This window comes from Pelobates fuscus, chromosome 5 (assembly GCF_036172605.1).
Source record: "Pelobates fuscus isolate aPelFus1 chromosome 5, aPelFus1.pri, whole genome shotgun sequence".
Classification (NCBI taxonomy): Eukaryota; Metazoa; Chordata; class Amphibia; order Anura; family Pelobatidae; genus Pelobates; species Pelobates fuscus.
In genome coordinates this window covers 54,193,369-54,221,180 of record NC_086321.1, presented here as the reverse complement: position 1 = coordinate 54,221,180, position 27,812 = coordinate 54,193,369, and the positions used below count along the sequence as shown (strand labels likewise).

The 27,812-nt window shown below is 44.2% G+C and overlaps 1 protein-coding gene across 1 annotated transcript in view; it reads right to left on the bottom strand.

Moving 5' to 3' along the window:
- Positions 1-27,812, bottom strand: part of CFAP53 (cilia and flagella associated protein 53) — a 43,767-nt gene that overhangs the window by 5,618 nt on the left and 10,337 nt on the right. Inside the window, exons 2-6 of the mRNA XM_063456800.1 lie at positions 10,987-11,082; positions 8,535-8,764; positions 7,140-7,313; positions 1,895-2,198; positions 554-772 (exon numbers count right to left, since the gene is read on the bottom strand). Coding sequence (XP_063312870.1) covers positions 554-772; positions 1,895-2,198; positions 7,140-7,313; positions 8,535-8,764; positions 10,987-11,058 — 999 coding nt within the window. The 5' untranslated portion in view covers positions 11,059-11,082. The remainder of the gene's footprint in view (positions 1-553; positions 773-1,894; positions 2,199-7,139; positions 7,314-8,534; positions 8,765-10,986; positions 11,083-27,812) is intronic.

Below are 27,812 nucleotides of genomic sequence, written 5' to 3'. Positions count from 1 at the left end.
TAGCATCTATCATAAACGTATTACGTCATTAAATATCCCCAAATTCATAGCAAACTTGTAGGCAAATGTATATTTTTGAGAAACATTTTCTGTTTGCCAATATATGGTAGTGAGCTATAAATATGAGCACAATGCATTATTCATGATCATTCCAACAGCATGTTGTAGGAATTATGGATCTATGAGCATATTTGCAGATACTGGCTTCATGGAAAAAGGAATAAAATGATGACTGTATGTTTCCTAAAATATGACATAAGCAATGTAAACCAACAGTGCTATTGTCTGATATGATCCACTTACATTTCCCATCACCAACTTTCTTATTTACTTAGAGCAACCTACAATTTAATTCATTTTACTACTGGAAGCAAACTAAGGGGTATCCATTAGGTATCTCTATATCTGTTATCAGTGGCAAAGCATCATAGGTGTTGTAATTTAACAACAGCGGGAGCCACCTACAAGCCACTACTGATATACATATGACCAAAATTATTACAGATGTGAGACTATAAAACTGTAATAAAATTACAGAGCATAAATGTGTTACCTTTCTAAGATTTTTCTCCTTGGTATCATCATGAGTGTCTTGCATGATTTGATCCATGATCTTCATGTCAAGTGCTAGCTCCTCTTGTTGGTCCTGAGCAAGACGCTTCATCTTTAGACGGACGGATTTGTCCAACACGTTTCTCACATTTGCTTGCTTCTGGAGCTTTTCATGCAAGGCCCGCTCATCCTCCATCTTCATTAACCATCGCTGCTCCTCCTGCACCCAAAACACAACACTTACATATCGCACACACCTAACCTATCAACTTCTCTGTGGATTCAAATGTATAGCTGATTTTATATTAATAACAAAAAACCCACAAAGCAAAGCGCTAACAGAGAGTAGTTGGTTAAAGGCAGCAAAACCACCCAGCCAGGAGTCTCTCTTTCTTGGCCAACAAAGATACAACTTGTGAAGGATGTTGGAAGTTGGGACTCGGGGCAAGAGTTCAGAGTATACCAATACATGAATGAGAAAAGTAGTCCCAACAAGGAGAATCTAATACTGTGGTACGTCAAAATATAATAAACAATATATGGAAATACACTAATTCGAGCTGTATCAAGCAATTTCAAGCTCTTATTTTATAACTGGTTCATAAAAAAACAATGATCTGCTACTATGTAACATAGACAAACGTGAGCTACAGCGTTCCCATCCTTTTCTAAGAGGTATAATATTTGTAGAATATTTCTAACTACATGCTGAGTATTGTAAAGTGCATGCCGGTATGCACTGGAGGCTATTGTTTTGATCAATGTCCTGTATAATATGTATTTTTATTTACGGAATGCAATGTGGGTATCATTTGTGTTCTGTATATCTGTGTCAAATGATTTATGGGCATTAAATGGGTCCTGTATGCTCCATGGATGTAAAGTACTAGCATCTGCTAGATGAATTGAAGGAGGAAATTAGATATATATACACAACTCAAAATCCAGATAGCACTCTCGGGACTTATGCAAACTTAAAAGCTATTATTGTTCAAAAACTAAAATCGATGTTTCAGTTAAATACCCAAACATTCGTCAGATTAAGTTACAAATCCGATCATTGGAGGCCCCACCTCCCAACTAGCAGAACTTGCTGCTAATTTATTGGTGTCAGATACCACAGGACACATTCAGAGGTCTTGTAGAGTCCATGCTTAATCAAATCTGGTTTAGCAGCACGAGGGGAACACGATATTAGGCAGGTGGTTTTAATGTTGTGACTGGTCAGTGTGATCTCAAAATATGCGAATACCCCAGAAGTTGACAGAGCCACTTTAATTTGTTGCAGAAAAATCATAATGACATATAAACCAACAGGAAACCGTATATCTTTAGTTGTTACCAGTAACTGAGCTTCCTCAGCTTTAAGCCGCTTTTCCTCTATCTTCTGTGCTTCAGAAGCAGCTCTTTGGGCTTGAAGCACATTTGACATTTGACGGTTGAGTTTCCATTGTCTTTGGCTGTCCTTCTCCTCACGCTTCTCTTTGGCCATTCGATCCTTTTCCCAAAGCTCAGCAAAGAGGTCATCCTCTTCCTTGCGTTGCCTATTCAGTTCATCTTTAAGTATGAGCTGAGCCATTCTCTCTGTGCACACCTCATTTTGGGTAATTTTGGACCTTAGAGAACGCAGCTCCTCACACTGCTCCCTGAAAACATTTAAATAAGTAATATACATTGAAATATTATAAACAATTATAAAGACCGCAAAAAAACAAGGTGCAAGAGAGTACTGAGGTTCCCACTCAGATCTCAAGCTTATTTTAGCTCATCTTGTGCCATTACCATGACCATTTGCACATCAACCATTTACTCAAAAGGGCGGTCCAGGACCGAAATGCAGGCAGCTCTTTCTCTGCACGAGAGATACAGCAACTCCAGATAATAGCTTTTTTTGTTCTCCCTAAGTTTAAAGGGTAGTCCAGACATGGACCCCTTGCTCACGGTGCCCAGAGAGATATCAGCTATACCTCACTGACGATGCCTAAAAAGGCTGAAATGATCGTCTGGGGTTGCTGTATCTCTCGTGCAAAGAGAGCTGGCTTGCATTCGGGTTCTGGACCACCCTCTTGGGTGGAATCAGTCTAACATGCAAATGGTCCTGGTTCTTTTTGTAATGGCACAAGATGAGCGAAACCTAGCATGAGATCTGAGAATGACCCACCAAAGGGCAGGTTATTTGACCTGTTGTCCATTCTCAGTACTCTCTTGCACCTTGCTCGAAGCTTGAAAAATAAACTTTGTTGGACATTTGGGTCTAATAAATTTGCCTATTTAAAACCTTGGAGTGCCTGTACCTTTCGTCATTGACTTCCTCTAAATACATGTCAGACTAGACACAAGATTTATCAAAGTCCAAAATGTACTGAAATATGAGGGTATTCAAAATCTGTTCTAATTTATTAGTGTTTTAATTGTAATCATGTCCCCAATGAATACTGTGTGAATATCCGGTGCACATAAGACCTTGCCTTTTAGTCCAAAAAAATTACTATTAAGAGAAAACTGAACATTTTTTTAATGCAAAAATGATATGTAGCATCAGGTAGTGCTCCATGTAAATGCAAGAAAAAAAAATCACAAACAATAGAAAAGGGTCAGGCTGACAGGTGCCAATTGCACAACTTCGGGTTCAAACTAATTGTAAACGGTTTAACCCCTCAAGGTGAAATGGTGCCCAGGACCTCCAGATACCATAATGACTTAATTGATATGCAGTTGTTATGGTGCCCAGAGAGTTCCTTTAAAGAGATTTACAGTGTAATTATAGTGCCATGTGTGAAAATGAGGGAAGCCTTAATGTATTATTCTGGTAAAACATTTTCTAAATAATTGAATGAACTATAACCTATCTATCTCCTTGCATTTCTTCTCCCTCCTGTATAAAACCCATAGAGACCAACAGTTCTCAGTTGTTACAACGTCTGTGGTTTTCGATTGTCATTTTACTCCTTGTATCTGATTTTCATTTTCACACTCCTGGCTATTCTTATTGATTTGGAAGCATGTTGCCTGCTCTGCCCTTTAGAACTGAAAGGGACTCTATAGTCACCATATAAAAGCAAGAAAGACAGGTCCCCCAGCCTTCCTTCTTGCTTTTATATGTACTTTCATTTATTAAAAATAAATTTCGAGGTGTTTTTATATTAAAAACTTACCTCCGTTCCAGCGCCGAGCTCCCCGCTAGGCCGCGCCCCCTTTTTCGTCAAAATGACGAAATCGCGGGGCCCAATGGGACGGCTTCGCGCTGCACCAATCGCGTTCTTCATAGAGCGGCATTGAATGCCGCCCTATGAAGAACCTGAGCGCTTTACCGCGCATGTGCGCGGAATGCGCGTTCGCGAGCTGAGCTGTCTGACTGACAGCTCAGCTCGCTTTCTAAAATTATCAATAAGGGGGGGGACCTACTGTCCCCCCCCGGCCCCCACCCCTGTGCAGCGGGTGGGGGCCCTAAAATTATCAATAAGGGGGGGACCTACTGTCCCCCCCCCGGCCCCCACCCCTGTGCGGCGGGTGGGGGCCCTAAAATGATCAATGAGGGGGGGACCTACTGTCCCCCCCGGCCCCCACCCCTGTGCGGCGGGTGGGGGCCCTAAAATTATCAATGAGGGGGGGGACTTACTGCCCCCCCCGGCCCCCACCCCTGAGCGGCGGGTGGGGGCCCTAAAATGATCAATGAGGGGGGGACCTACTGTCCCCCCCGGCCCCCACCCCTGAGCGGCGGGTGGGGGCCCTACAATTATCAATAAGGGGGGGACCTACTGTCCCCCCCGGCCCCCACCCCTGTGCGGCGGGTGGGGGCCCTAAAATTATCAATGAGGGTGGGGACTTACTGTCCCCCCCCCGGCCCCCACCCCTGAGCGGCGGGTGGGGGCCCTAAAATTATCAATAAGGGGGGGGGACCTACTGTCCCCCCCCCCGGCCCCCACCCCTGAGCGGCGGGTGGGGGCCCTAAAATTATCAATAAGGGGGGGGACCTATTGTCCCCCCCGGCCCCCACCCCTGAGCGGTGGGTGGGGGCCCTAAATACAAAGGGGGGGGGGACCCTAGTTAACCCTCCCCCCCCCCCCCAAAAAAAATATCTCTCTACCTACCCCCCTCACCCTAAAAATAATGAGGGGGGACCATTAACTAAAAACCTGTAAAAAAAGAAAAAATGAGATAAAATCAACTTACCATTCGATGTTTTCTTTCTTCTAAAATCTTCTTTCTTCAGCCCCAAAAAAGGCCAAATAAAAATCCATAATAACCGACGCAATTAAAAAAAAAAAAAAAAAAAAAACGAGCGCAAAAAAAAATAATCCATCTTCACCCATGGAGGGCTCCGCGCAGACTGAGCTCCGCAGGGCGGGGGAAGGCTTATAAAGCCTTGCCCCGCCCTGCAATTATGCTAAGAACACTCTGATTGGTGGGTTTAAGCCAATCAGAGTGCTCTTTGTCATTTTACAAGCGTGGGAAAGTTCTTTGGAATTTTCCCACGCTTGTAAAATGACACAGAGCACTGTGATTGGATGGATTTAAAGCCATCCAATCACAGTGCTCTGTGTCATTTTACAAGCGTGGGAAAGTTCTTTGGAATTTTCCCACGCTTGTAAAATGACACAGAGCACTGTGATTGGATGGATTTCAAGCCATCCAATCACAGTGCTCTTTGTCATTTTACAAGCGTGGGAAAGTTCTTTGGAATTTTCCCACGCTTGTAAAATGACAAAGAGCACTCTGATTGGCTTAAACCCACCAATCAGAGTGTTCTTAGCCTAATTGCAGGGCGGGGCAAGGCTTTATAAGCCTTCCCCCGCCCTGCGGAGCTCAGTCTGCGCGGAGCCCTCCATGGGTGAAGATGGATTATTTTTTTTGCGCTCGGGTTTTTTTTTTTTTTTTTTTATTCCGTCGGTTATTATGGATTTTTATTTGGCCTTTTTTGGGGCTGAAGAAAGAAGATTTTAGAAGAAAGAAAACATCGAATGGTAAGTTGTTTTTATCTTATTTTTTTTTCTTTACAGGTTTTTAGTTAAAGGGTCCCCCCTCATTATTTTTAGGGTGAGGGGGGTAGGTAGGGAGATAAGTTTTTTTTTGGGGAGGGGGGGTGGGGGGGAGAGGGTTAACTAGGGTCCCCACCCCCTTTGTATTTAGGGCCCCCACCCACCGCTCAGGGGTGGGGGCCGGGGGGGGGACAATAGGTCCCCCCCTATTGATAATTTTAGGGCCCCCACCCACCGCTCAGGGGTGGGGGCCGGGGGGGGGGCAGTAGGTCCCCCCCCTTATTGTGAATTTTAGGGCCCCCACCCGCCGCACAGGGGTGGGGGCCGGGGGGGGGGGACAGTAGGTCCCCCCCCTTATTTTTTATTTTAGGGCCCCCACCCGCCGCACAGGGGTGGGGGCCGGGGGGGGACAATAGGTCCCCCCTTATTGATAATTTTAGGGCCCCCACCCGCCGCACAGGGGTGGGGGCCGGGGGGGGGGGGGACAGTAGGTCCCCCCCCTTATTTTTTATTTTAGGGCCCCCACCCGCCGCACAGGGGTGGGGGCCGGGGGGGGACAGTAGCCCCCCCCCCTTATTGTGAATTTTAGGGCCCCCACCCGCCGCACAGGGGTGGGGGCCGGGGTGGGACAGTAGGTCCCCTCCCTATTGTGAATTTTAGGGCCCCCACCCGCCGCACAGGGGTGGGGGCCGGGGGGGGGCAGTATGTCCCCCCCTTATTTTTTATTTTAAGGCCCCCACCCACCGCACAGGGGTGGGGGCCGGGGGGGGACAATAGGTCCCCCCTTATTGATAATTTTAGGGCCCCCACCCACCGCACAGGGGTGGGGGCCGGGGGGGCAGTATGTGCCCCCCTTATTTTTAGGGCCCCCACCCACCGCTCAGGGGTGGGGGCCGGGGGGGGGGGAGGAGAGTAGGTCCCCCCCCCCCCTTCAACCACTATTGTGGCCGGACAGCATCCCTGTGGGTTCGGGCTTCAGCTGTCAGCTGAAGCCACGCCCACAGCAGTGCTGACAGGCTGTCAGCACACAAAGCGCGTTCACAGTGCTTTGTGTGCTGATAGCCCGTCTGATGCATTCACCCAGAATGCATCGGACGAGAAGCCTTTTTAGGGCCTCTGAACTCGGAAGTCCCTCTGGTGGCCGTCTGATTGACTGCAACAAGAGGTGTTCCAAGCTTCTAATGTAAACACTGCATTTTCTCAGAAAATACAGTGCTTACAAGAAAAAGGCTCCGGGTAGCTGTAGCACTCACCTAAACAACCTCATTAAGCTGAAGTTGTTCAGGTGACTATAGTGTCCCTTGAAGCTTTGTTACCAGATCTGTCCTAAAGAACTGTTGACAAATTTGTCTTATCCTTTGGCATAACACTTTGAACAGCCCCTGTGCTGGTATTCTCTACCTAGATGAATTGTAATCTCCACTAGCCTGCTTGGACAGAGGTTGGTTGTATAGAAGTGCATATCCTACTTTTAGGCTTTCAAGAAACAACGTCAGGCACAGCAGTTGTTTTATCACCTTTCATCCTTTTTAAACCAAAAGTCAAACTAATTTAACAAGCTAGAGATAACTGCTGAGTTCCATAAGTTTCAGAAGCAAAGCTATTTACCTGAATTGCTGGTCACGCTTCTCGGCAACTAAGGCCAATCTTTCATTCTCTCTTCTTTCTCTCAGACTCTTGACTCTTTCCCTCATTTTGGCTTGTCTTTCCACAGTAGTTTCCTCCATAGACTCCATTTCCTTGATCTGTTCCACCTCTTCCTTTTCCAGCAAGGACTTGAGTCTAGGTTAGCAAGAGAAATATATAATCGGTTTGAAGACTGTAATAAATGAATCAGTGTTTGTAGATAGCAGCCGTAAACACATTAACCCATGGCATTCTGCTTAATGAACCAAGCACTAACCCATGGCATAATTTAAAGATGCTACATAATAGATCAAGTGCTAGATCAGATTGACATAACATAACTAGGCACACTTTGGTAACTGTGTCATTGGCTTATTTTTTTATTGTGTTTACCTTCTCAGTTTACAATTACATGCCAGTTATTCTGACGATTTTCCCCCGTTTGCCACCATGTACCTTAATTATAAGTCATCCGACAGCACTTTCTTACTCTTTAGTTAATAGCATGCAGAACATTTGCCCAATTTGAATTAATATATGGTTTCTGAAATTGCATTGTGGATTTTACATTCTCAGCAATTCATCTAGTTTCCATGAATCATTACTCTTCAAAGTTGAAAGTCCATACACCAAAGAATGCCTAACCATAAGTACCCAATTATCTTAACCCGAAGTGTCCCTAATTGTTAGTGCCTCATAATGCTATAGTTCCAATTATCCAAAGTTATCTCAGTCCTAACAGGAACATAAAAGAGACACTCCACATATCCGAACCATTCTAACTTATTATAGTGCTAAATGGCTATTTTTGATTTGACAAGAAATAGAGGATTTGCTGAAGATGTCATTAAGATTTTTACAATGTACAGTGAATCTTCCTCATAGAACATGCACATATAAGAATTCTGTGTGTGTGGATGATAGTATGAATAAAGAATTGGCTAGAAGACAGATGACAATGTGCAGTGATACATGGTAAGCTTTCATAGTAAAGATTATGTACTAATGATATCCCTCAGGAATTAGTCCTAGGGCCAGGTCTTGTTAAGATATTTTTTGCGTATATACTAAAAATCAGGTGAACCAATGATTTCATTTCCAAATGAGTATATGTCCCTGGGGTACTTACTAGTAGTGATTCTAAGCAATAATAGGAATGGGTTCATTCTTTACTGCACTCGTATTACAGATAAATATCTTTTAACATAACCTAAGATGCTAAATTCTGACTAATCAAGACAGTACGTAGGTTGATGGAAACCGAGCTAACATGTCATGAGAATGATCTCCTGTTATATCCGCCTTAATTTTCTTCTCGGTGTGGAATACTGCGTTTTAATAAAATAGAATATTGATACAAAGAGGCCATTTTGTCACCTGTCTCGTCTCTCCTCAATATGCATCCGGTATTCCTCCATTGTCTCGTAGACCTTTCTCTGAACGGTGTTGTGCATTATTTTATAGTCTGTGTTTTTTACCCATTTGTTCTTCATTAATTCAAATTTATTATCCTTTGTATAGGCCAGCAACTGGTCCCGAACCTCATTTTGACGCCTGATCTCAAGATTGAAATAATCAGTTTGTCGTCGCGAAGGTAACTTGGCTTTCTGGAAAAGAATAATAAACAATAGTTTCATGCAATTTCCACGTAAATTTAATTTCAATTACATTTGTCATATTTTTTAAGAAACGTCCTCAATTCCCCCCCCCCCCCCCACCCTCATAAACAGGAATTCTATACACTAAATTAAACAATCAACATTACATATATGTGGCGAAACCAACCTCGCCACTGGGCCCTGGAGAAGCCTGTTTGCCCGCCTCCTACCTGCTGACTATGGCCCCTGGGTTATTTGGGGCATATTGTATTTTATTGTGCGACTGCTGGCCCTTTAAGCACAGTGAATGGTATTTTATTGTACTGCTGCTGGCCCTTTAAGAACTGTCTGGGGACATATTGAGACTTTGGGTAACAATACCCTTTAAGACTATGGCCCCTGAAAACGTATGGACTTTTATTCGGTGTGTATGGCCCTTTAAGAACCGTCTGGGGACATCTTGTAACTTTGGTGAACAATGCTCCTTTAAGACTATGTCCCCAGACCTGTAAAATAACTTGCCCCTGGCTTTCTCCCGCTTGGTTCAGTAAATAGGGCTTACTGAACCAAGTACCACACAGGCAGACCACCCAGAAGTTAAAGTGTGCAGGCAATTTACCTCCCAGGCTGTGAGGTTACTGCAGGTTAATTGCCGACCACTGGGTGGCCGCAGTTCATGCAAACGAACACGTGGCGGCAGCCATCTTTGTTCAGTCGAAGATTCTGTGGAACTGAAATCGGCTACACATTTTACCGAACACCGCTGACCCTTACCTTCTCCTACACTTCGTTTTTCAGCTCCAGAGACTAAGTCCCGTTCGAAATGGGACTTAGTTGTTTTTTCCGCATGAAATTGACCGACCGCACAGCCCAAATCTATGGTCCTGTTTTGGGCAGGAAAATGTGCTTGCGGTCGGTCATAAAGGGACCTCCAGCTAACTTTTGATCCTCTGGAGGGATTTGTCTGATTTTTGGAAGGGTGTATGTTTAAAGTGTGCTGATTCTAAATATGTTTATTTATGGATGTATGGATTTAAAGTTATAGCACATGTATAAAAACTGTAGTTTTCCTGGCTGTATTATTATGTTAACTGGTTATCTGAGGGGAGGGGATGTGTGGGTTGTACCATGTATCTGACTGGTTATTTTATGCCTCCCCCTGGGTGTGGCCTGTATGTGTACAATTGTAATAAAAGCCAGGCTGGATGTGCCAGTCGAGAGTTCCTGTTTTACCCTCAAAGTGAAGTGTCGTCTCATTATTGGGGGAAGGATTTATTGCATGCTGTTCCAGTTGACTGCTAGGAGTGTAAGCCTATTCGCATGGTTTTTCCTATTCAACTGTCTCCAGCATTCAGAGGCTTGAGAGCATTCATATGCTTCTCAGATTCGGTGGTTGTGGTGTCTGCTGCAGTGCTTGAAGTCCTCAGGAGCGCTAGGAGCATCCTTTAACGGAGGTGCCCAGTCGGGGTGCCAGGTGATCCGTTACAATATATCAGCATTATTCGCTAAAGTGAGAACTTTTGGGAATTCAAAGTGAATTTAAAGTGAAATGAACAAATTCACCTATATTTCCAGTTTGAATATCTGAATGTGCTTCTGTGTTACACAACCATGTTATAGTGCTGCTGACCACACTATGTGTGTAATGTTAAGGGTTAATAAGTGCGTAGAGGTTTATAACTATACCTCTTTCTAATTCAATAGAGATTTTGTTTTTAGCTAAAAGCAGAAAAATGAATTGCTAGAGTAATACTTACTGGAGAGGATTTGTCTTGACGTGACATGTGAGCTTACCCTTAAATGGCGATTGGAATGATATTAAAAAAACCTCCTGCTATTTAAATGTGCAACGGGATCTGGGATAGAGTACAGGTAAATTGTATTTATTACTTTTTTGCTTTTGACTACAAGTCTGCATAGGTTACATTTTTTTTAATATATATTCTGACATTTTTTTTCATTTTGGTACATGATAATATTTTCTTGATTTGCAGGGGGTCTAGTTGTTCACTTTCTTGTACGTTCTATAACTCATGGAACAAAACATTCATATGAAGTGCTCCTTGTAGTATATCAGTGCTATGCATGAAGGTCTACCTAAACAATTTGTAACTATGTGAGAAGCTTTGAAATTTAACATTAGCCTTTACAGAGACACAGCAATGAGGTGCATCCATTTAAATGGCTTCATCCCTTGAATAACGTGGCCTATAAGAGGTACAGTGACTTACCACAGCCACAGAGTGAGGGTCTGGTCCTCTCACTTCCCTGCAACGGGGTCGAGTCCTCTGGCTGACAAGCATACTGCCTTTTCTGCAAGTGCCACTCTAAAACCAAGACAGAGACAAACATACAGTTTTTTTTGTTTCATTAAAATTATATTGAGGATTTTACAATTGTTTACAGAAAACAACAAAAAGTCTAAAAAATATGAAACTAAAAACAAGAAACATAAAACATAACGTTTTTAGCAAGAAATATAAATGAACCTGGGATCTGGGATAAAGTATATATTGTTTTATATATAATTATTTATATATATATTTCATTTTCCCCAGTATATAGATAGATACATTATACCCTGTATATAGATAGATACATTGTACCCAGTATATAGATAGATACAGTTGCAAGAAAAAGTATGTGAACCCTTTGGAATTATATGGATTTCTGCACAAATTGGTCATAAAATGGGATCTGATCATCATCTAAGTCACAACAATAGACAATCACAGTCTGCTTAAACTAATAACACACAAAGAATGAAATGTTGCCATGGTTTTATTGAACACACCATGTAAACATTCACAGTGCAGGTGGAAAAAGTATGTGAACCCTTGGATTTAATAACTGGTTGAACCTCCTTTGGCAGCAATAACTTCAACCAAATGTTTCCTGTAGTTGCAGATCAGACGTGCACAACGGTCAGGAGTAATTCTTGACCATTCCTCTTTACAGAACTGTTTCACTTCAGCAATATTCTTGGGATGTCTGGTGTGAATCGCTTTCTTGAGGTCATGCCACAGCATCTCAATCGGGTTGAGGTCAGGACTCTGACTGGGCCACTTCAGAAGGCGTATTTTCTTCTGTTTAAGCCATTCTGTTGTTGATTTACTTCTATGCTTTGGGTCATTGTCCTGTTGCAACACCCCTCTTCTGTTGAGCTTCAGCTGGTAGACAGATGGCCTTAAGTTCTCCTGCAAAATGTCTTGATAAACTTGGGAATTAATTTTTCCTGCGATGATAGCAATCCGTCCAGGCCCTGACGCAGCAAAGCAGCCCCAAACCATGATGCCCCCACCACCATACTTCACAGTTGGGATGAGGTTTTGATGTTGGTGTGCTGTGCCTCTTTTTCACCACACATAGTGTTGTGTGTTTCTTCCAAACAACTCAAATTTGGTCTCATCTGTCCACAAAATATTTTGCCAGTACTGCTGTGGAACATCCAGGTGCTCTTGTGCAAACTGTAAACATGATAGATACATTGTATACAGATAGATACATTGTACCCGGTATATAGATAGATACAGTGCACCCTGTATACAGATAGATACATTGTACCCTGTATACAGATAGATACATTGTACCCGGTATATAGATAGATACATTGTACCCGGTATATAGATAGATACATTGTACCCTGTATATAGATAGATACATTGATCCCGGTATATAGATACATTATACCCAGTATATAGATAGATACATTGTACCCGGTATATAGATACATTATACCCAGTATATAGATAGACACATTGATCCCGGTATATAGATAGATACATTATACCCAGTATATAGATAGATACATTGTACCCAGTATATAGATAGATACATTGTACCCTGTATATAGATAGATACATTGTACCCAGTATATAGATAGATACATTGTACCCAGTATATAGATAGATACAGTGTACCCTGTATATAGATAGATACATTGCACCCGGAATATAGATAGATACATAATACCCGGTATATAGATAGATACATTGCACCCTGTATATAGATGGATACATTGTACCCTGTATATAGATGGATACATTGTACCCTGTATATAGATAGATACATTGTACCCTGTATATAGATAGATACACTGTAACCGGTGTATATATATATATAGATACATTGTACCCAGTATATAGATAGATACATTGTACCAAGTATATAGATAGATACATTGTACCCAGTATATAGATAGATACATTGTACGCAGTATATAGATATATACATTGTACCCTGTATATAGATAGATACATTGTACCCGGTATATAGATAGATACATTGTACCCAGTATATAGATAGATACATTGTACCCAGTATATAGATAGATACATTGTACCCTTTATATAGATAGATACATTGCACCCGGTATATAGATAGATACATTGTACCCTGTATATAGATACATTATACCCAGTATATAGATAGATACATTGTACCCGGTATATAGATACATTGTACCCAGTATATAGATAGACACATTGATCCCGGTATATAGATAGATACATTGTACCCAGTATATAGATAGATACATTGTACCCTGTATATAGATAGATACATTGTACCCAGTATATAGATAGATACATTGCACCCGGAATATCGATAGATACATTGTACCCAGTATATAGATAGATACATTGCACCCTGTATATAGATGGATACATTGTACCCTGTATATAGATAGATACATTGTACCCTGTATATAGATAGATACACTGTAACCGGTGTATATATATATATATATATAAAGACGAGAGGATATTCTTGCACTCCAACAAAACAATATTAAGGTACCTGGTGCTCTGGTAGCAAAAATCATAAATATGCCACGGCAACACATTTTTACACCGAAGGGCTTGGGAGGATTGACTCATGCCGCTGTCCGTAAGTAAAGGGTTTGACCATAGTGACGTTGGCGTCCCTGGTTGCCCGGTAACGACAGTCGGCGAATCAGATACCTCGGATCTGGTCATGTGGGCCAGGAACCCGGAAGTGTAGTGTGCTGATACGGCAGGCAGCTGTGGTCCGTCCGATGGCGGGAATGGAGGTGAAACACCTGAATATGTAAGTTTACTAATTTAGATTCTCCCTATATAAGCTTGCTTGTTTCATTGTTTAAGTTGTCCTGATGAAAGCTCCATGAGGAGCTGAAACGTTGACGTCCTGAACTGAATAAAAGAAAACTTGTATCACTGAGAATTCCTGGAGTGCCGGTATTTTTTGGATATTTATGATTTTTGCTACCAGAGCACCAGGTACCTTAATATTGTTTTGTTGGAGTGCAAGAATATCCTCTCGTCTTTGTACATATAGGGTGTTTGGCACATACCCTTTCTATGCACCCACAGAGTCTTTGTGCATCCTGCGCACAATTTCCCTAGCTTTGAAGGGATAGCAGCTTCCTATGGGACTTTCTGTTTTTTTTCAGCTTGAATTTGCTGGAAATACTTTGTTTTTATTTTTATTTTTTAAAGCAACAGTACTCATTTGATTTTTTAATCTAAGCTAATAAAAGTTAAGTTTTATTTAGAACTTGAAGTGGAACGACCACCTTAATACCTCTTGGTGACCAGTACTATAGTTACTGTCCAGTGTGTGGACATGGAGAACTTCCTTACCCAAGCAGGCGGATGTGACTCTCAGGCCACCATACTACAATTTAGTGATGCACAAGCGGCAGAGATCCTGTGGAGTACGACTAGTCTAGAATTACCCACTACCACAACACTAAAGGATGTGTATTTCAAACTTCTCAAGTTGAAGAAGAAAGAAATTGACTTGGATCTCCACGGAATCTTTCTCTCTGACTACCACAGAGCAAAACAAATCCCAAGGGGTTTTCGAGTAAGAAATATACCCACTATAGGGAGGACAAAGGCAAGGGTTTGCAAGGACTGGACTGCAGTTCTGAATAAGTGCTCTCTGGATCTCATGTTGATAACAATTCAAGATGTTAAGGATGACCTGGTAGACATCAGAAGGAAGATCCAGACAGTGGAGAATGAATATGCATTACTGCTTGATACACAAGAAGGGAACAACATCACACTGAAATTGAGTGAGGAACTCCTTAAATACAAAAACCAGTTGATTAAGTTCAAACGGCAGAAAATGGAGAGGGTCCACCAGGACTATCAAGAGTCCGCAGTGTACAGATGGTTGTCAGGCGAGTACAGGGGGAGACCGAGGAGGTATCGCAAAAGGATTACCAAACCGAATGTTCCGACTATTGATGTAACGTCTGGGGAGTCCGCCTCAGAGGGTGAAGGGAACCAGGCGGGCCCATCGGCCCATTTTTTAGACGAGACAATGCATCAAGATACAACCAGGTTACCGACCACGATGACAAGGAGCATGCACAGGCTAGGAAAAGAACCTTCACCAGGCGAGGACAGAAAGGACGAGTCCACTGGTCCAAAGGGCAAACCTCCGAGGCGCAATTAATCCCCATTTTCAATTTATCAAAACGGGCACTAACCCCGACCGAAATCGACATCCTGAGTAAAGGCCTTTCTTTCATACCCACTACCCCCCCTAATCACTTTCAATGGGAGGTCGAACTTTTTAAGTTTGGTCGGAGTTTAAGACTTAAAGATTTCTTCAGTAACACCAAATCACAAATTTCTTCTAACAGCGCAACATCCTATAGATTCAAACCCACTAGTGTGTTTGATCCACCCACAACTCAGGTGGCCATCAAGTCTTTTTTAAGAACAGTGAGGCAAGATACGAACTCTATTTTACAGAGCCACCAGCCTAAACACTACAACTTGTCTAAAGAAAATTTGGCCCTGATTAAGAATTTGGCTTCAGATCCGACCATAGTGATACGCCCGGCAGATAAGGGGGGAGGTATTGTCGTTTTGAACTATGAGGAATATGCTGAGGAAATCAGATCTCAATTGAATGATACAAAAATCTATAAGAAATTGGACCAGGACCCCACCAGTTCAATAGCCAGAAAAATTGAAGAATCTCTTTCCTTTGGACTCCAAGCGGGACACATAGACTTGGATTTATACCATTTTTTACAAAAGAAACATCCTAAGTCTCCTATAATATACACACTTCCCAAAGTCCATAAAAGCCTGACTCAACCTCCGGGACGACCCATTGTCTCTGCAGTACAGGGGCTGTTAGAACCAATAGCCAAATACCTGGATTTCTTATTTAAGGGCCCCGTGACGGCACTAGCAACATGTATCAAGGATACCCCAGATCTTCTACAACGATTGAAGCAGGTGGGAACTTTCCAAGGGGTTCTGATTACCATGGATGTCGGTAGCCTGTACACCATCATCCCACACGATGATGGTGTACAGGCAATGCGGGATCTCCTCACACAGTCACCAAACTATCATGGTCCAACTATTGAATACGTTTTGGAATTGTTGGATATAGCGTTGCAGAATAATTATTTTCGTTTTGAGACCTCATGGTACTTGCAGATAGCAGGGACCTCTATGGGGGCGGCCATGGCCCCCATGTATGCGAATGCATACATGTACCAATATGAGTTGAAATATATTTTGCAACAATATGAAGATAAAGTCATCAGATATTTCAGATTTATCGATGACATCCTCATTCTATGGAACGGCACATTGGAGGAAGCGGCCCAATTCACGAAAGGCCTTAATGAGTTACCTACTCCAGTCAAAATGACCAGTCATATAGATGAACATAGTGTTCAGTTCCTTGACGTTGAGATCATGGTCATTGACCATAAGCTAGAGTATAAACTCTTTACTAAACCAACCGACCGTAATACTATCTTACATTACGGGAGCTTCCACCCCAGGCATCTGAAAATGTCACTACCGTTCTCCCAGTTTCTGAGAGTGTTACGCAACAATTCCCAAGCAAATCAATGTGACCTCCAACTTGAAATCATGTACAAGAAATTTCAAACAAGAGGATATCCCCGTCCTGTACTTGAAGAGGCTCTTAAGAAAGCCAGAAGTACCCATACTGTTCCTGCAACACGTGCTGACAAATTGACCAACTCTAGACCAATTTTTCCAATGCTTTTCAACACCGCTAGCACGGAACTAACCACATCGGTCCGGAGTAACTGGAATATCATTACACTGGATCCATCCCTTCCCAAGAGCCTACGTCAGAAACCACTGTTTTGCTTTCGAAGAAACAGGAATTTAAGGGACATGTTAGTGAACACAGACCCTACACACTGCTACAAGCCGACATCTAAAGATTCCAAAAACACGGGATGTGTAAGGTGTTTGGGGTGTGTCACCTGTGGACACATTATCCCTGCCAAAACCTTTAGTCATCCACACACGGGACAGACTTTTCGAATCCAACACCGGATTCATTGTCGGAGTGACTTTGTAATCTATAAACTGACTTGCCCGTGTGGCTTGAACTATGTCGGCAAGACAGAGACGGCACTCTGTGAAAGAATCAGGGGCCACAGATCGAGTATCCGACTTGCCTATCGTGATGGCAAGTCGGACAAACCTGTGGCCCGACATTTTCTGGAACTATCACATCCCCTGGCTTCACTCAGGTGTGTGGCCATTGACCACGTACCGACCCCTCTTCGGGGGGGAGATCGGGGCAAACTCCTGTTACAGAGAGAAACGTACTGGATAACACGGTTGGACACTATTTCGCCCAGGGGCCTGAACGAAAAATGTTCTTTCACTATGTTCCTATAATTCCCTAGTACTAGGTTGATTACAGTACAAAGCATCACAGTGGTATCTGAGGTATAGGGATGGACATTCTATCTCTATTGTACGTAGTTCAAATAATAATCTAGTACTGCTTTTTACATAATTTTATTCTTTATTTAACATAAAGAGGATTTTTTAGTCATTATAAAAACAAAAAAATTTTTTGTTACTTACATATCCATGGGGGTAGAGCGGGAACTAGGGATTATGCAAATTGTTCCACATATATATATCATTACCAGGCCTATTACATATTGGTCATTTGCTCATGTTTATTATTCTCACTAGGTACTTATATAGTTTTTTACTTTATAGAACTTTCCTTATAAATAATAGCACCTTATTACATCTCTCACTTGTTGCACCTTTGTTATATGTTTAACACCTTCTACCTTTAGGTCACTGAGTGCTTGCATGGGTAGGGAACCATGAGTGTGTGTATGGGTCATGGAGTGTGAGTGATTGGTTCGCTGAGTGTGTCTCAATTCCCTAACGCCTTCTGGAATGCTTACGCTGATGTAGAATTATTAAAAACCTTTATTGATCCTGTATTGAATTTTTTGTACTAACTCCATTATAACTACATTACATGACAGATTTTCCTAACAGCATTTAGAATATTGAATAGAGAATGTATTTTCTAGAAGGACATGACTAACACCGGAATTATCAAGTTCCTGTAATATGAAACAAAGTATACTATAGCTAGGCCATGAGAAAACTGCTCTAATGAAATGTTCTTTCATAAAAAAGACCCTGAACCTGACCCCGAGTCTGACATTACTAACTACCCAAAATGACGCCCAAGCCCCCCTTCCCACCGAGTAAGCCTCGTGCTGGGTAAGATGGCGCTTGAGCCATCTGTCCACACCCGTGTCCAGAATAACGCCACCTCCCGGTGGGAGGACACCTAGCTAACCACTTAGTTCTTGAGCCAATTAATAATATTGATGGGTGGACATTGACATAACCACGTAACACATTAAATTTTCTCGAAGTGCTTTTAACCTGAACTCCGTGTGTCAGTGTGAACTTACTTCTGCGTATACACAATTTAATCATCTCAGATTTGGACAGGAACAGATAGACATTTAAACACATTTGTTTATTTCTAAATTAATCTACATCAATTTGGCGCCCAACGTGGGGCACCGGGCTATGGCCTCTGGCCGGTAAGCCGTCCTAAGGAAGACGCTGTTGGACGGAGGAATCCTGGGGGAAGGATAAGAGACTGATCACCTCTGAATACACAGTAGAGACTACTGCAGAGCCTATCCGGTATGTTCCAGCCCCTTTGATTGACCCGTCCAAGTGTCTGTGACTGCTACCGGGAGGACATCAAAGACAGGTAATATCTTGCCCGGTGTCTTATTGTTGTTACCCATTTGTTTACCAGCATTTAGTCTATCTGTTGCCTGGGTGTGTTTGTATTGGCCTGTCTTTAGCTTAAGTGCCCGGGTAGAGTGTTTATCTGTGTACCCCTTTTGGGATAAGGGGGGGTGGACCTGTGGTAGTTTGCCTGGGGGTCCTCTGTTTGTCTGTTTACCCCTTTTGGGATAAAGGGGGGTGGACCTGTGGGTGTTTGCCTGGGGGTCCTCTGTTGCCTGTTTACTCCTTTTAGGAGCCACGTGGCTGTGGCTGTAGGGAAAAAGGGGGGTGGACCTGTGGAAGTTTTCCTGGGGGTCTTCTTTGCCTGTTTAACTCTTTTAGGTGCTGGGTAGCTGCAGCAGTAAGGAAAAAGAGGAGGGGGGAATCTGTGGAGGGGTGTAGACTCATTGCTTCCTGGGGATTCCCCATGGTGTCACTTTGATAGCCTAGCTAGCCTCATTGTGCACATAACTCTGCTTGCAGAGAGGTGGTACCCTCCAGCTTCGAGCGCTGAGGCTGGTGGAATTCCAATTTTATTTGTAGCGGGTGGATTCAAGCAGGTATTGCTGTCTCCAGCACCACGTGGTAGTGAGACTTACGGGTGGGTCCGTAGGGGCGCTACGGGGGTGAGGATAGTGGTGGCCACACTTAGTGGACTGCTGTAACAAGGGAGGCTATACAGGATTCGGGTCGGAGATGGTTGCAGTTTCCTGTGGCCGCTGGTAGTGAGACTTGAGGAAGTCATTCTCCGAGCGGGGACACTACGAGGTTGAGGGAGGTGACTTTGGTCACATGAGTAAAGGAAAGGGATTACTGTTGAATTTATTTGAACTGTGATGCATGCACTGTATTTCAATTGAATTGTTGTTTTAATTGGGAGTCATTCAAACTCCTGTGTCTGTCTCTACTTTCACTTTACTTTTACTTTTTACTCTACTTCCTGTGTTATTTACACTTTCCACTCCTATTTCTCTCGTGAGAGAAGTGATTGGTCACACACTTCTCACCTCGCTCCAATCCGTGGCTACCTTGGGTAGGCGGAAATTAGTGACTAGTCTACGTTTTGGGAAGACACACTTGGGGGGACCCACCCTTCCGAGTGGCAGTCGAGCATTGTAGACACTCTGTTTCATCTTCCTTTCCCTATATCTGGGACGCCTTTTATAGGGGGATATGGGACAGGGATTGGGTAAGCCCGGTAAGGGCTGGTTAGCGTGTGATCTAGTTGAAGATAGAGAGGGTGAAGAGATGGTTAAGGGAGTTGAAAAGATTGCTAAAGTGTGTAAAATTGCTGTGCCTTCATGTGGTAGATTGCAGCCAGAAAGCTGGCGTAGATTACTGACAGAGAAGAAAGGCAAGCTTACAGATAATGATTTATTACGTACTGCAGAAGCATGGTATAGAGTAGCAAAGGCTATTCAGCAGGAAGGTTGGGTTGAGGAAGAAATAGATCACAAAGGTGTAAAATTGTTTGTGTATCATAATAATTGTGTTGCTGGGGCATTCCCTCAGCCAGCGCCCCAAAATGGCGCCCAGGGGATGTCCATTCCCAAGGTTCAGTCAGCAATAAGTGACAGCCAACTGACCATGTTCCCCACTCCCAATCCTCCCAACACCCATCCCGTCATTTCCCCTGTTTGTCCGGTCCTGAATTCTGATGGATCATTATTTTCCCCATCATCATCCCTAACATTTCCATCATCCTCATCCATCCCTGCACTACCTTCTCTGCCTAATCCTAACATTTCATCCGCCATTCCTTCCCTGCGCTCTCTCTCCGTCAATAATCCTACCCTCCCACTTGCATCCACCCAGCTCTCTAACCCCGCCTCACCTGCTACTGTCAATCCCACTACACCCACTCCAGTCCCTCCTACTACTCCTGCCTCTGCTAATCTCTCTCCGTTCTCTCTCCTTCCCACTCCTCCCACAGCCCAAGTTCCCACCCCTTCAGCTTCATTTCCGTACCCCGGATGTCCCACCTCCTTCCCTAATCCCTGCCCAACTAACCCGCCCTCCCCAGGTTCCGCCCAAACCCCTACCCAGATGGCCTGGCCCTACCCCTTCCCCTACCCTATGACCCTGCCCTATCCAAACCAAGCCTACTTCCTTTCCCAAGCCACTCCCCAGACCCCGGTCACGCCCAATCCGGCACAGTCTGCCCCGGATGTGCCCACATCCAACATGGCCGCCACTACCTCCCTTAACCCCAACGCAGCTTCCTTTCACGCCTCCAATATGGCGGCCCCCAGTCATCCAGCACCCCTAATGCCGGTGCTTCCCGGTGACTACTCACCCCAAGCTCATAATCCACTGGCCACCCCAGCATCTGGGATTCCCTCATTTCCCCCGGTTCTGACACCTCAAATGGCCCCATTACTCAGAGGGGTCCAGGTCACAGACGAAGATGAGTATGAGGAGGGATCCCAGGGTTCACAGGATGCCACGGGGCCTCTGCCTCGCCGTTCCCTCGATGATCCTTTCGGACATACGGGCCGGGGAGATCGGGCCCCTCCTAAATATGTAGCTTTTATTCCTACCCAGGCTAGTACTCTGATGAAATCACTCCCTGACACAGAAAAGCAACCTATGCCTTTTTACCGAGGGATAGTTCAAATCCAAAAGACTTATTCCGCTGCATGGCGTGATTTGTTGAGCATTTGTGCTATTAAAGCCGGAGATGCATACTGGCCCAGCATAGCCCGCCACCTCAGCACAGATTTGCTCATAAGTGACATTGATTACCCCTCCGGAGTAGCATTCTGCAACCAGCTAAAGGAATGGGCTAAGGACAAACTTGCAGATCAGGCTGCTGGCCTTACTGATATTGTACAAGACAAAGGAGAATCAGTGGAAAGGTTTCATGCAAGACTGTTTCAACTGTTTACAGATTTATGATTTGATCTCACAGACAAGATCCATTCTCAAATGCTGTCTGGTGCATTTGTCCAAGGTGTCAAGGACTCCATACGCAAGGGAATCATTGCTGCACGCCCTGAATATAAGGTAGTCCCTCTGGATACCTTACTCTTAGTTGCTAGAGGTCTGGAATCTGCCCAGACTCCTAGAAGGCCAAATTCATCTCCTCTCATGGTGTCCCGCACCGGACCTGTCCCAAAAGGCACCAAACCCGAGGATGGACATTGCTTAAATTGTGGTGCTAAAGGACATTTCAGAGGTGAATGCCCGGAGCCCAAGAAAGTGACAAAGGCTGCACATGTCCCCAAAGCCCCAAAAACAGTTCCAATTGTTGAGGAACCAGATGATTAGGAAATTGGCAAGCCTGTGTCATTAACCCCTGTCATGGCAGTGTCTTCAGGGGATAAGGGGGGGGGGGGCACTTGCCACTGTGACTCTACCCATTGAAGGACAACCTACTACATTTCTTGTTGACACAGGTGCAGCCCGAAGTGTTCTGCGAGAACAAGATCTGCCAGACCCATCATTTCTGTCAAATATTGATGTCTCTTGTGTAGGAGTGGATGGCCTACCAAAACACAGTCCTTTAACAACTCCATTACGAGTTGGCAACTACCCTAGTTTGCTTGCTCGTTTTGTGGTATCCTCCACATGCCCCATTAACCTGTTGGGCGCTGATGTCCTCTCACGTCTGCAGGCATCTATCATTTTCACCCCAGATGGACAAGTAGAGTTATCTACCCCTCTGTCTGTGTCAGACACCTCAGCCTTGTGCTCCCTGCCTTTGATGCTCCATTTAGAAGAACCCCATGGGGAAGCAAAGGAACTGAGGTCCAATTTCCCTGATTCACTGAAGACACAAGTACCTGCAAAACTGTGGTCCTCAGGCCCAGAGGACATAGGTCACCTAAAGGTTCCACCTGTGGTGGTGAAACTCATTCCAGGAGCAAAGCTACCAAGGAAACCACAATATCCTTTAAAACCAGCTCAAGCTGCAGCTATTTCAATTCAAATCAAAGCACTCTTGGAGAAGTGTGCTCTCATGAAATGTGAATCAAAGTGCAACACCCCATTGTTTCCTGTGAAGAAGAAGACTCCAAAAGGTGAACCAGAGAAGTACAGAATGGTCCAGGATCTCCGTGCAGTGAATGAAGCCACAGTCCTGGACACCCCAATTGTGCCAAACCCACACACTCTGCTCTGTGGGGTCCCACCTTCTGCAAAATACTTCAAAGTCATTGATCTGGCCAATGCCTTCTTCAGTGTACCCCTGGATCCAATCTGCCAATACCTGTTTGCCTTCACACATGAAATGCAACAGTATACATGGACTGTCATGCCCCAAGGGGCACAAAACTCTCCAAGTCAATTTGCAAAGGCCATGTGCTCAATCCTTGATCCATGGCAAGCAGACCATCCAAATGTTGTCCTGCTCCAGTATGTGGATGATTTGCTGCTCTGTGGAGATGACATACCCACAACAGAAGAATGTTCAATTAATCTCCTTTGCTATCTAGCAGACCAAGGATGCAAAGCTTCACTTCTCAAGCTTCAATTGTGTCAACCTACTGTCATCTTCCTTGGTCATTGTCTATCCCAAGGTACTAGACATCTCACCCGCGACCGAGTTAGAGCAGTACTGGAAATTCCACCTCCAAGGACTTCAAAATCTCTACATGCCTTCTTAGGCCTCATTTTCTACTGCCGAGCATGGATCCCAGAAGCCTCTCTGCTCATGCAACCACTCTATGATGCACTCAAGTCAGACCCATTCTGCCTGACCAATGAGGCACTAGACAACTTCGGTACACTAAAACGTGCCATTGCATCTGCTCCTGCTCTAGGCCTATCAGACTATTCCAAACCCTTCAAGTTATTTGTCTCTGAGAGACAAGGCCATGCTACAGGAGTCCTTACTCAAACAAATTAGTTAAGAGGCCGTCAAAGGCCTATTGGATTTTTCTCCTGCCAGCTGGATATCGTGGCCAGAGGGACCCCTTCTTGTCTTCGGGCCGTTTTTGCAGCAAGAGAACTTATTGAAAGAACTGCAGACCTGGTCCTTGGCCACCCTTTAGTTGACATTTCTGCCATCATCAACCAAGTACAACTCAAGCATGTGTCTCCTGCAAGGCACCTACGTCTTCAATGTCATCTCCTGTTACCTGACAACATTACCATACAAAGATGTCAAGTTCTCAATCCGTCCACTCTTCTCCCACTACCTGAGGGAGGTATCCACTATGGGTTTATCATGGATGAAACCTACATCTACCTTCTTACTGGTACCATTAAGAAAATGCATCCGGATTTATGATGGACAAACACCTCTCTGCGAGGGAGCAGGATATGCCTTCTGTACCATGTGGTACAAGCCAAACATCACTCCTGAACCTTGCTATGAAGATGAACTCTATCATCTGGTGGAGGTGAAACTCACTGCACAAGACTTCTACTGTGACTCTGAAGGCAACAGCATGGTCTTGATTCAACTGCCTTCAGAACTCAAATACTTGTACCATCATTGGGATACTGTCAGGATCGGGTCAGGGATCCAACACGCAGAGTACAAAGAGTAGCAGATACGTATACCGGTCCTTAGAATGGCCGGACTTAACGTATAACTACGATAGAATGGTCAGAGACAAGCCGAGGTCGAGGGAACGAGAAGACAGGTAAGCGAGAGACAAGCCGGGTCAAGGATAACGGAAAGACAGGAGAGTAAATACCAAAGCCGGGTCAGAACCAAAAGACAAGAGAATAACAAAGCACTGTGTGACTAGGCGGACTAGAACCACGACAGGGCAATGAGTGAATGAGAGAGCCACTGTTAAGTATCCTGGCTAGGGAGAGAAGACACGCCTCCGGCGAGTCCTGATTCGTCTCCCGAGATTTGAGTGACAGGACGTTCCGGGTTGGCGTCATGACGTCTACCTCCGGTCCTCCTGTTATAAAAGGAAGTGACTCCCTCGCGGCCGGCGTTAGCAAGACCGAGTGAACCGCGAGGGGCCGAGAAGACATGCCGTCCGGACGGATAAACTTCTAAGTCTCTACCTCTCTCAGAGGTAGAGGCTTCAGGTACCCTGACAGTACCCCCCCTCTCAGATACGCCCACCGGGCGGAAGGAGCCGGGGTGAGATGGAAAGCGGGAGTGAAATGCCCTGCGAAGGCGAGGAGCATGAACATCCTCTTGTGGTACCCAACTCCTCTCCTCAGGACCATATCCCTTCCAGTCAACTAAATATTGTACTCTCCCCCGGGAGACACGAGAGTCAATAATGGAGTTAACCTCATACTCCTCCTGACCCTCCACCTGAACAGGGCGCGGAGGGGCGATTGTGGAGGAAAATCTGTTACAGATTAGAGGTTTCAGCAATGACACGTGAAAGGAGTTCGGGATGCGTAACGTAGCTGGGAGAGCTAGACGATACGCCACTGGGTTAATTCGAGTCAAGATCCTGTAGGGACCAATATAACGAGGAGCGAATTTCATGGAAGGAACTTTAAGGCGAATATTCCTAGTACTCAACCAAACTCTATCGCCTGGAACAAAATTCGGAGCCGCCCTTCTACGTTTGTCAGCATGTTTCTTAACCAGTACAGAATTATGTAGAAGAATCTGTCGAGTCTGATCCCACAACTTCCTCAAATTGGCCACATGGACATCAACCGACGGTACTCCTTGGGAAGGAGAAACCGAGGGAAGAATAGATGGATGAAAGCCATAGTTCATGAAGAAGGGGCTTGAATGCGTAGAGTCACAAACGAGATTGTTGTGCGCAAACTCCGCCCAAGGAATCAAACCGACCCAATCGTCCTGGTGCTCGGAAACAAAACAACGTAAGTATTGCTCAATCTTCTGGTTGGTTCGTTCGGCAGCTCCGTTAGACTGAGGATGATAGGCGGACGAAAAATTCAATTTGATGCCTAATTGAGAACAGAACGACCTCCAAAAACGTGAAACAAATTGGGAGCCTCTATCAGAAGTAATCTCCGAGGGAATCCCATGCAAGCGAAAAATCTCTTTAGCAAAGATTTCCGCCAATTCAGGAGAAGTCGGGAGTTTAGGCAAAGGTACGAAATGTGCCATCTTGGTAAACCTATCGACTACGGTGAGGATAACAGTGTGCTTTTTAGAAACAGGCAAATCCACAATAAAGTCCATTGCCACACAGGACCAAGGTTTGTCAGGAATTTCCAGAGGTTGTAGAAGGCCACAAGGAAGCGAATGCGGTAGTTTAGTTTTAGTACAGACCACACAAACTCCGATAAAATCCTTAATATCCTTCCGTAACGAAGGCCACCAGAAATCCTTGGAGATCAAAGAATACGTCTTGCGAACACCCGGATGACCAGCCACCTTACCCTCGTGAAGACACTGTAAGAGCTCCAATTGGAGTTCAGGAGGAACGAAAAGTCTGGAAGCCGGAGTCAGTCTAGGTGCCAGATGCTGCAAGCTCCTTATCTGATCAAGTAGCGGAGAATGGACTTTGAGAGTAGTGTTAGCGATAATGTTACACTTGGGGACTATAGAGGACAAAACCGGCTCAGGTACGGCAGCAGGTTCATATTGGCGAGATAAGGCGTCGGCTTTAGAATTCTTAGAACCTGGCCTATATGTGAGTACGTAGTTGAAGTGAGTGAGAAATATGGACCAACGAGCCTGTCTAGATGAAAGTCGTTTAGCCTCTCCAATATAGGATAAGTTTTTATGATCTGTCAAAATAGTAACAGGATGCAAAGTACCCTCTAATAAATGTCTCCACTCCTTCAAGGCCATTATAACCGCTAGTAGTTCCCTGTCACCAATGTCATATCTGCTTTCAGTACCTGACAATTTTTTGGAAAAGTATCCACAAGGATGTAATGGTTTATCTACACCCAACCTTTGGGACAGAACAGCACCTATACCTGTCTCAGAAGCGTCAACTTCGAGTAGGAAAGGTAGTGTAGTATCAGGGTGAACTAAAATTGGTGCGGAAGCAAACAGCTCCTTGAGTGTCTTAAAAGCCAGAAGTGCTTCAGTAGACCAATTCTTAGTCTCAGCCCCTTGTTTGGTCATATTGGTGATGGGAGCAATGATAGAGGAGTATCCCTTAATGAAACGTCTGTAGTAATTGGAGAAACCAATAAATCTCTGGATAGCCTTGAGACCCTTAGGTAAAGGCCAATCTAATATGGATTGGAGCTTCTCCGGGTCCATTTCAAACCTTTCCCCAGAAATCACATAACCAAGAAAGGTAGTTTGGGATTGGTCAAAGCTGCATTTCTCTAGTTTGCAGTATAAGCCATGCTGAAGGAGTTTGTGTAGAACCCTTCTGACTTGTCCGTGGTGAGTCTCAATATCCCTGGAATGTATAAGTATATCATCAAGGTATACAATCACACAGTCATCCTGAAACTCCCTAAGAACCTCATTAATAAGGTCCTGAAATACTGCCGGGGCATTGCAGAGACCAAAAGGCATTACAGTATACTCATAGTGCCCATATCGAGTATTGAATGCAGTTTTCCACTCGTCACCGTCGTGAATTCTCACCAAATTATAAGCACCCCTAAGGTCTAACTTAGTGAAAATTTTAGAACTTTTTAATCGATCAAAAAGCTCGGTGATCAAGGGAATCGGATATACATTTCTGATGGTTATCTTGTTAAGACCTCGGTAGTCAATGCAGGGTCTTAAAGAACCATCCTTCTTTTTAACAAAAAAAAATCCAGCCCCAGCAGGAGAGGAGGATCTTCTAATGAACCCCTTGTCTAGGTTTTCACGAATATACTCCTCTAGAACTAAGTTTTCATTCGTAGACAAAGGGTATATATGACCCCTGGGAGGCATGGTACCAGAAAGTAAATTAATTTTGCAATCAAAAGGCCTATGTGGTGGTAAGGTATCAGCCTTTCCTTTGTCAAATACTGCCTTTAAATCTTGATACAAGGACGGTATTTGTACTTTGGTAGAGTCGGTAGCGTTATTAAGTGAGTTGACACTACAAAGAGGTGACACTTTCTTTAAACAATTCTCTTGACAATCCTGACCCCACGAAACTATTTCCCCTGATCTCCAATCTATA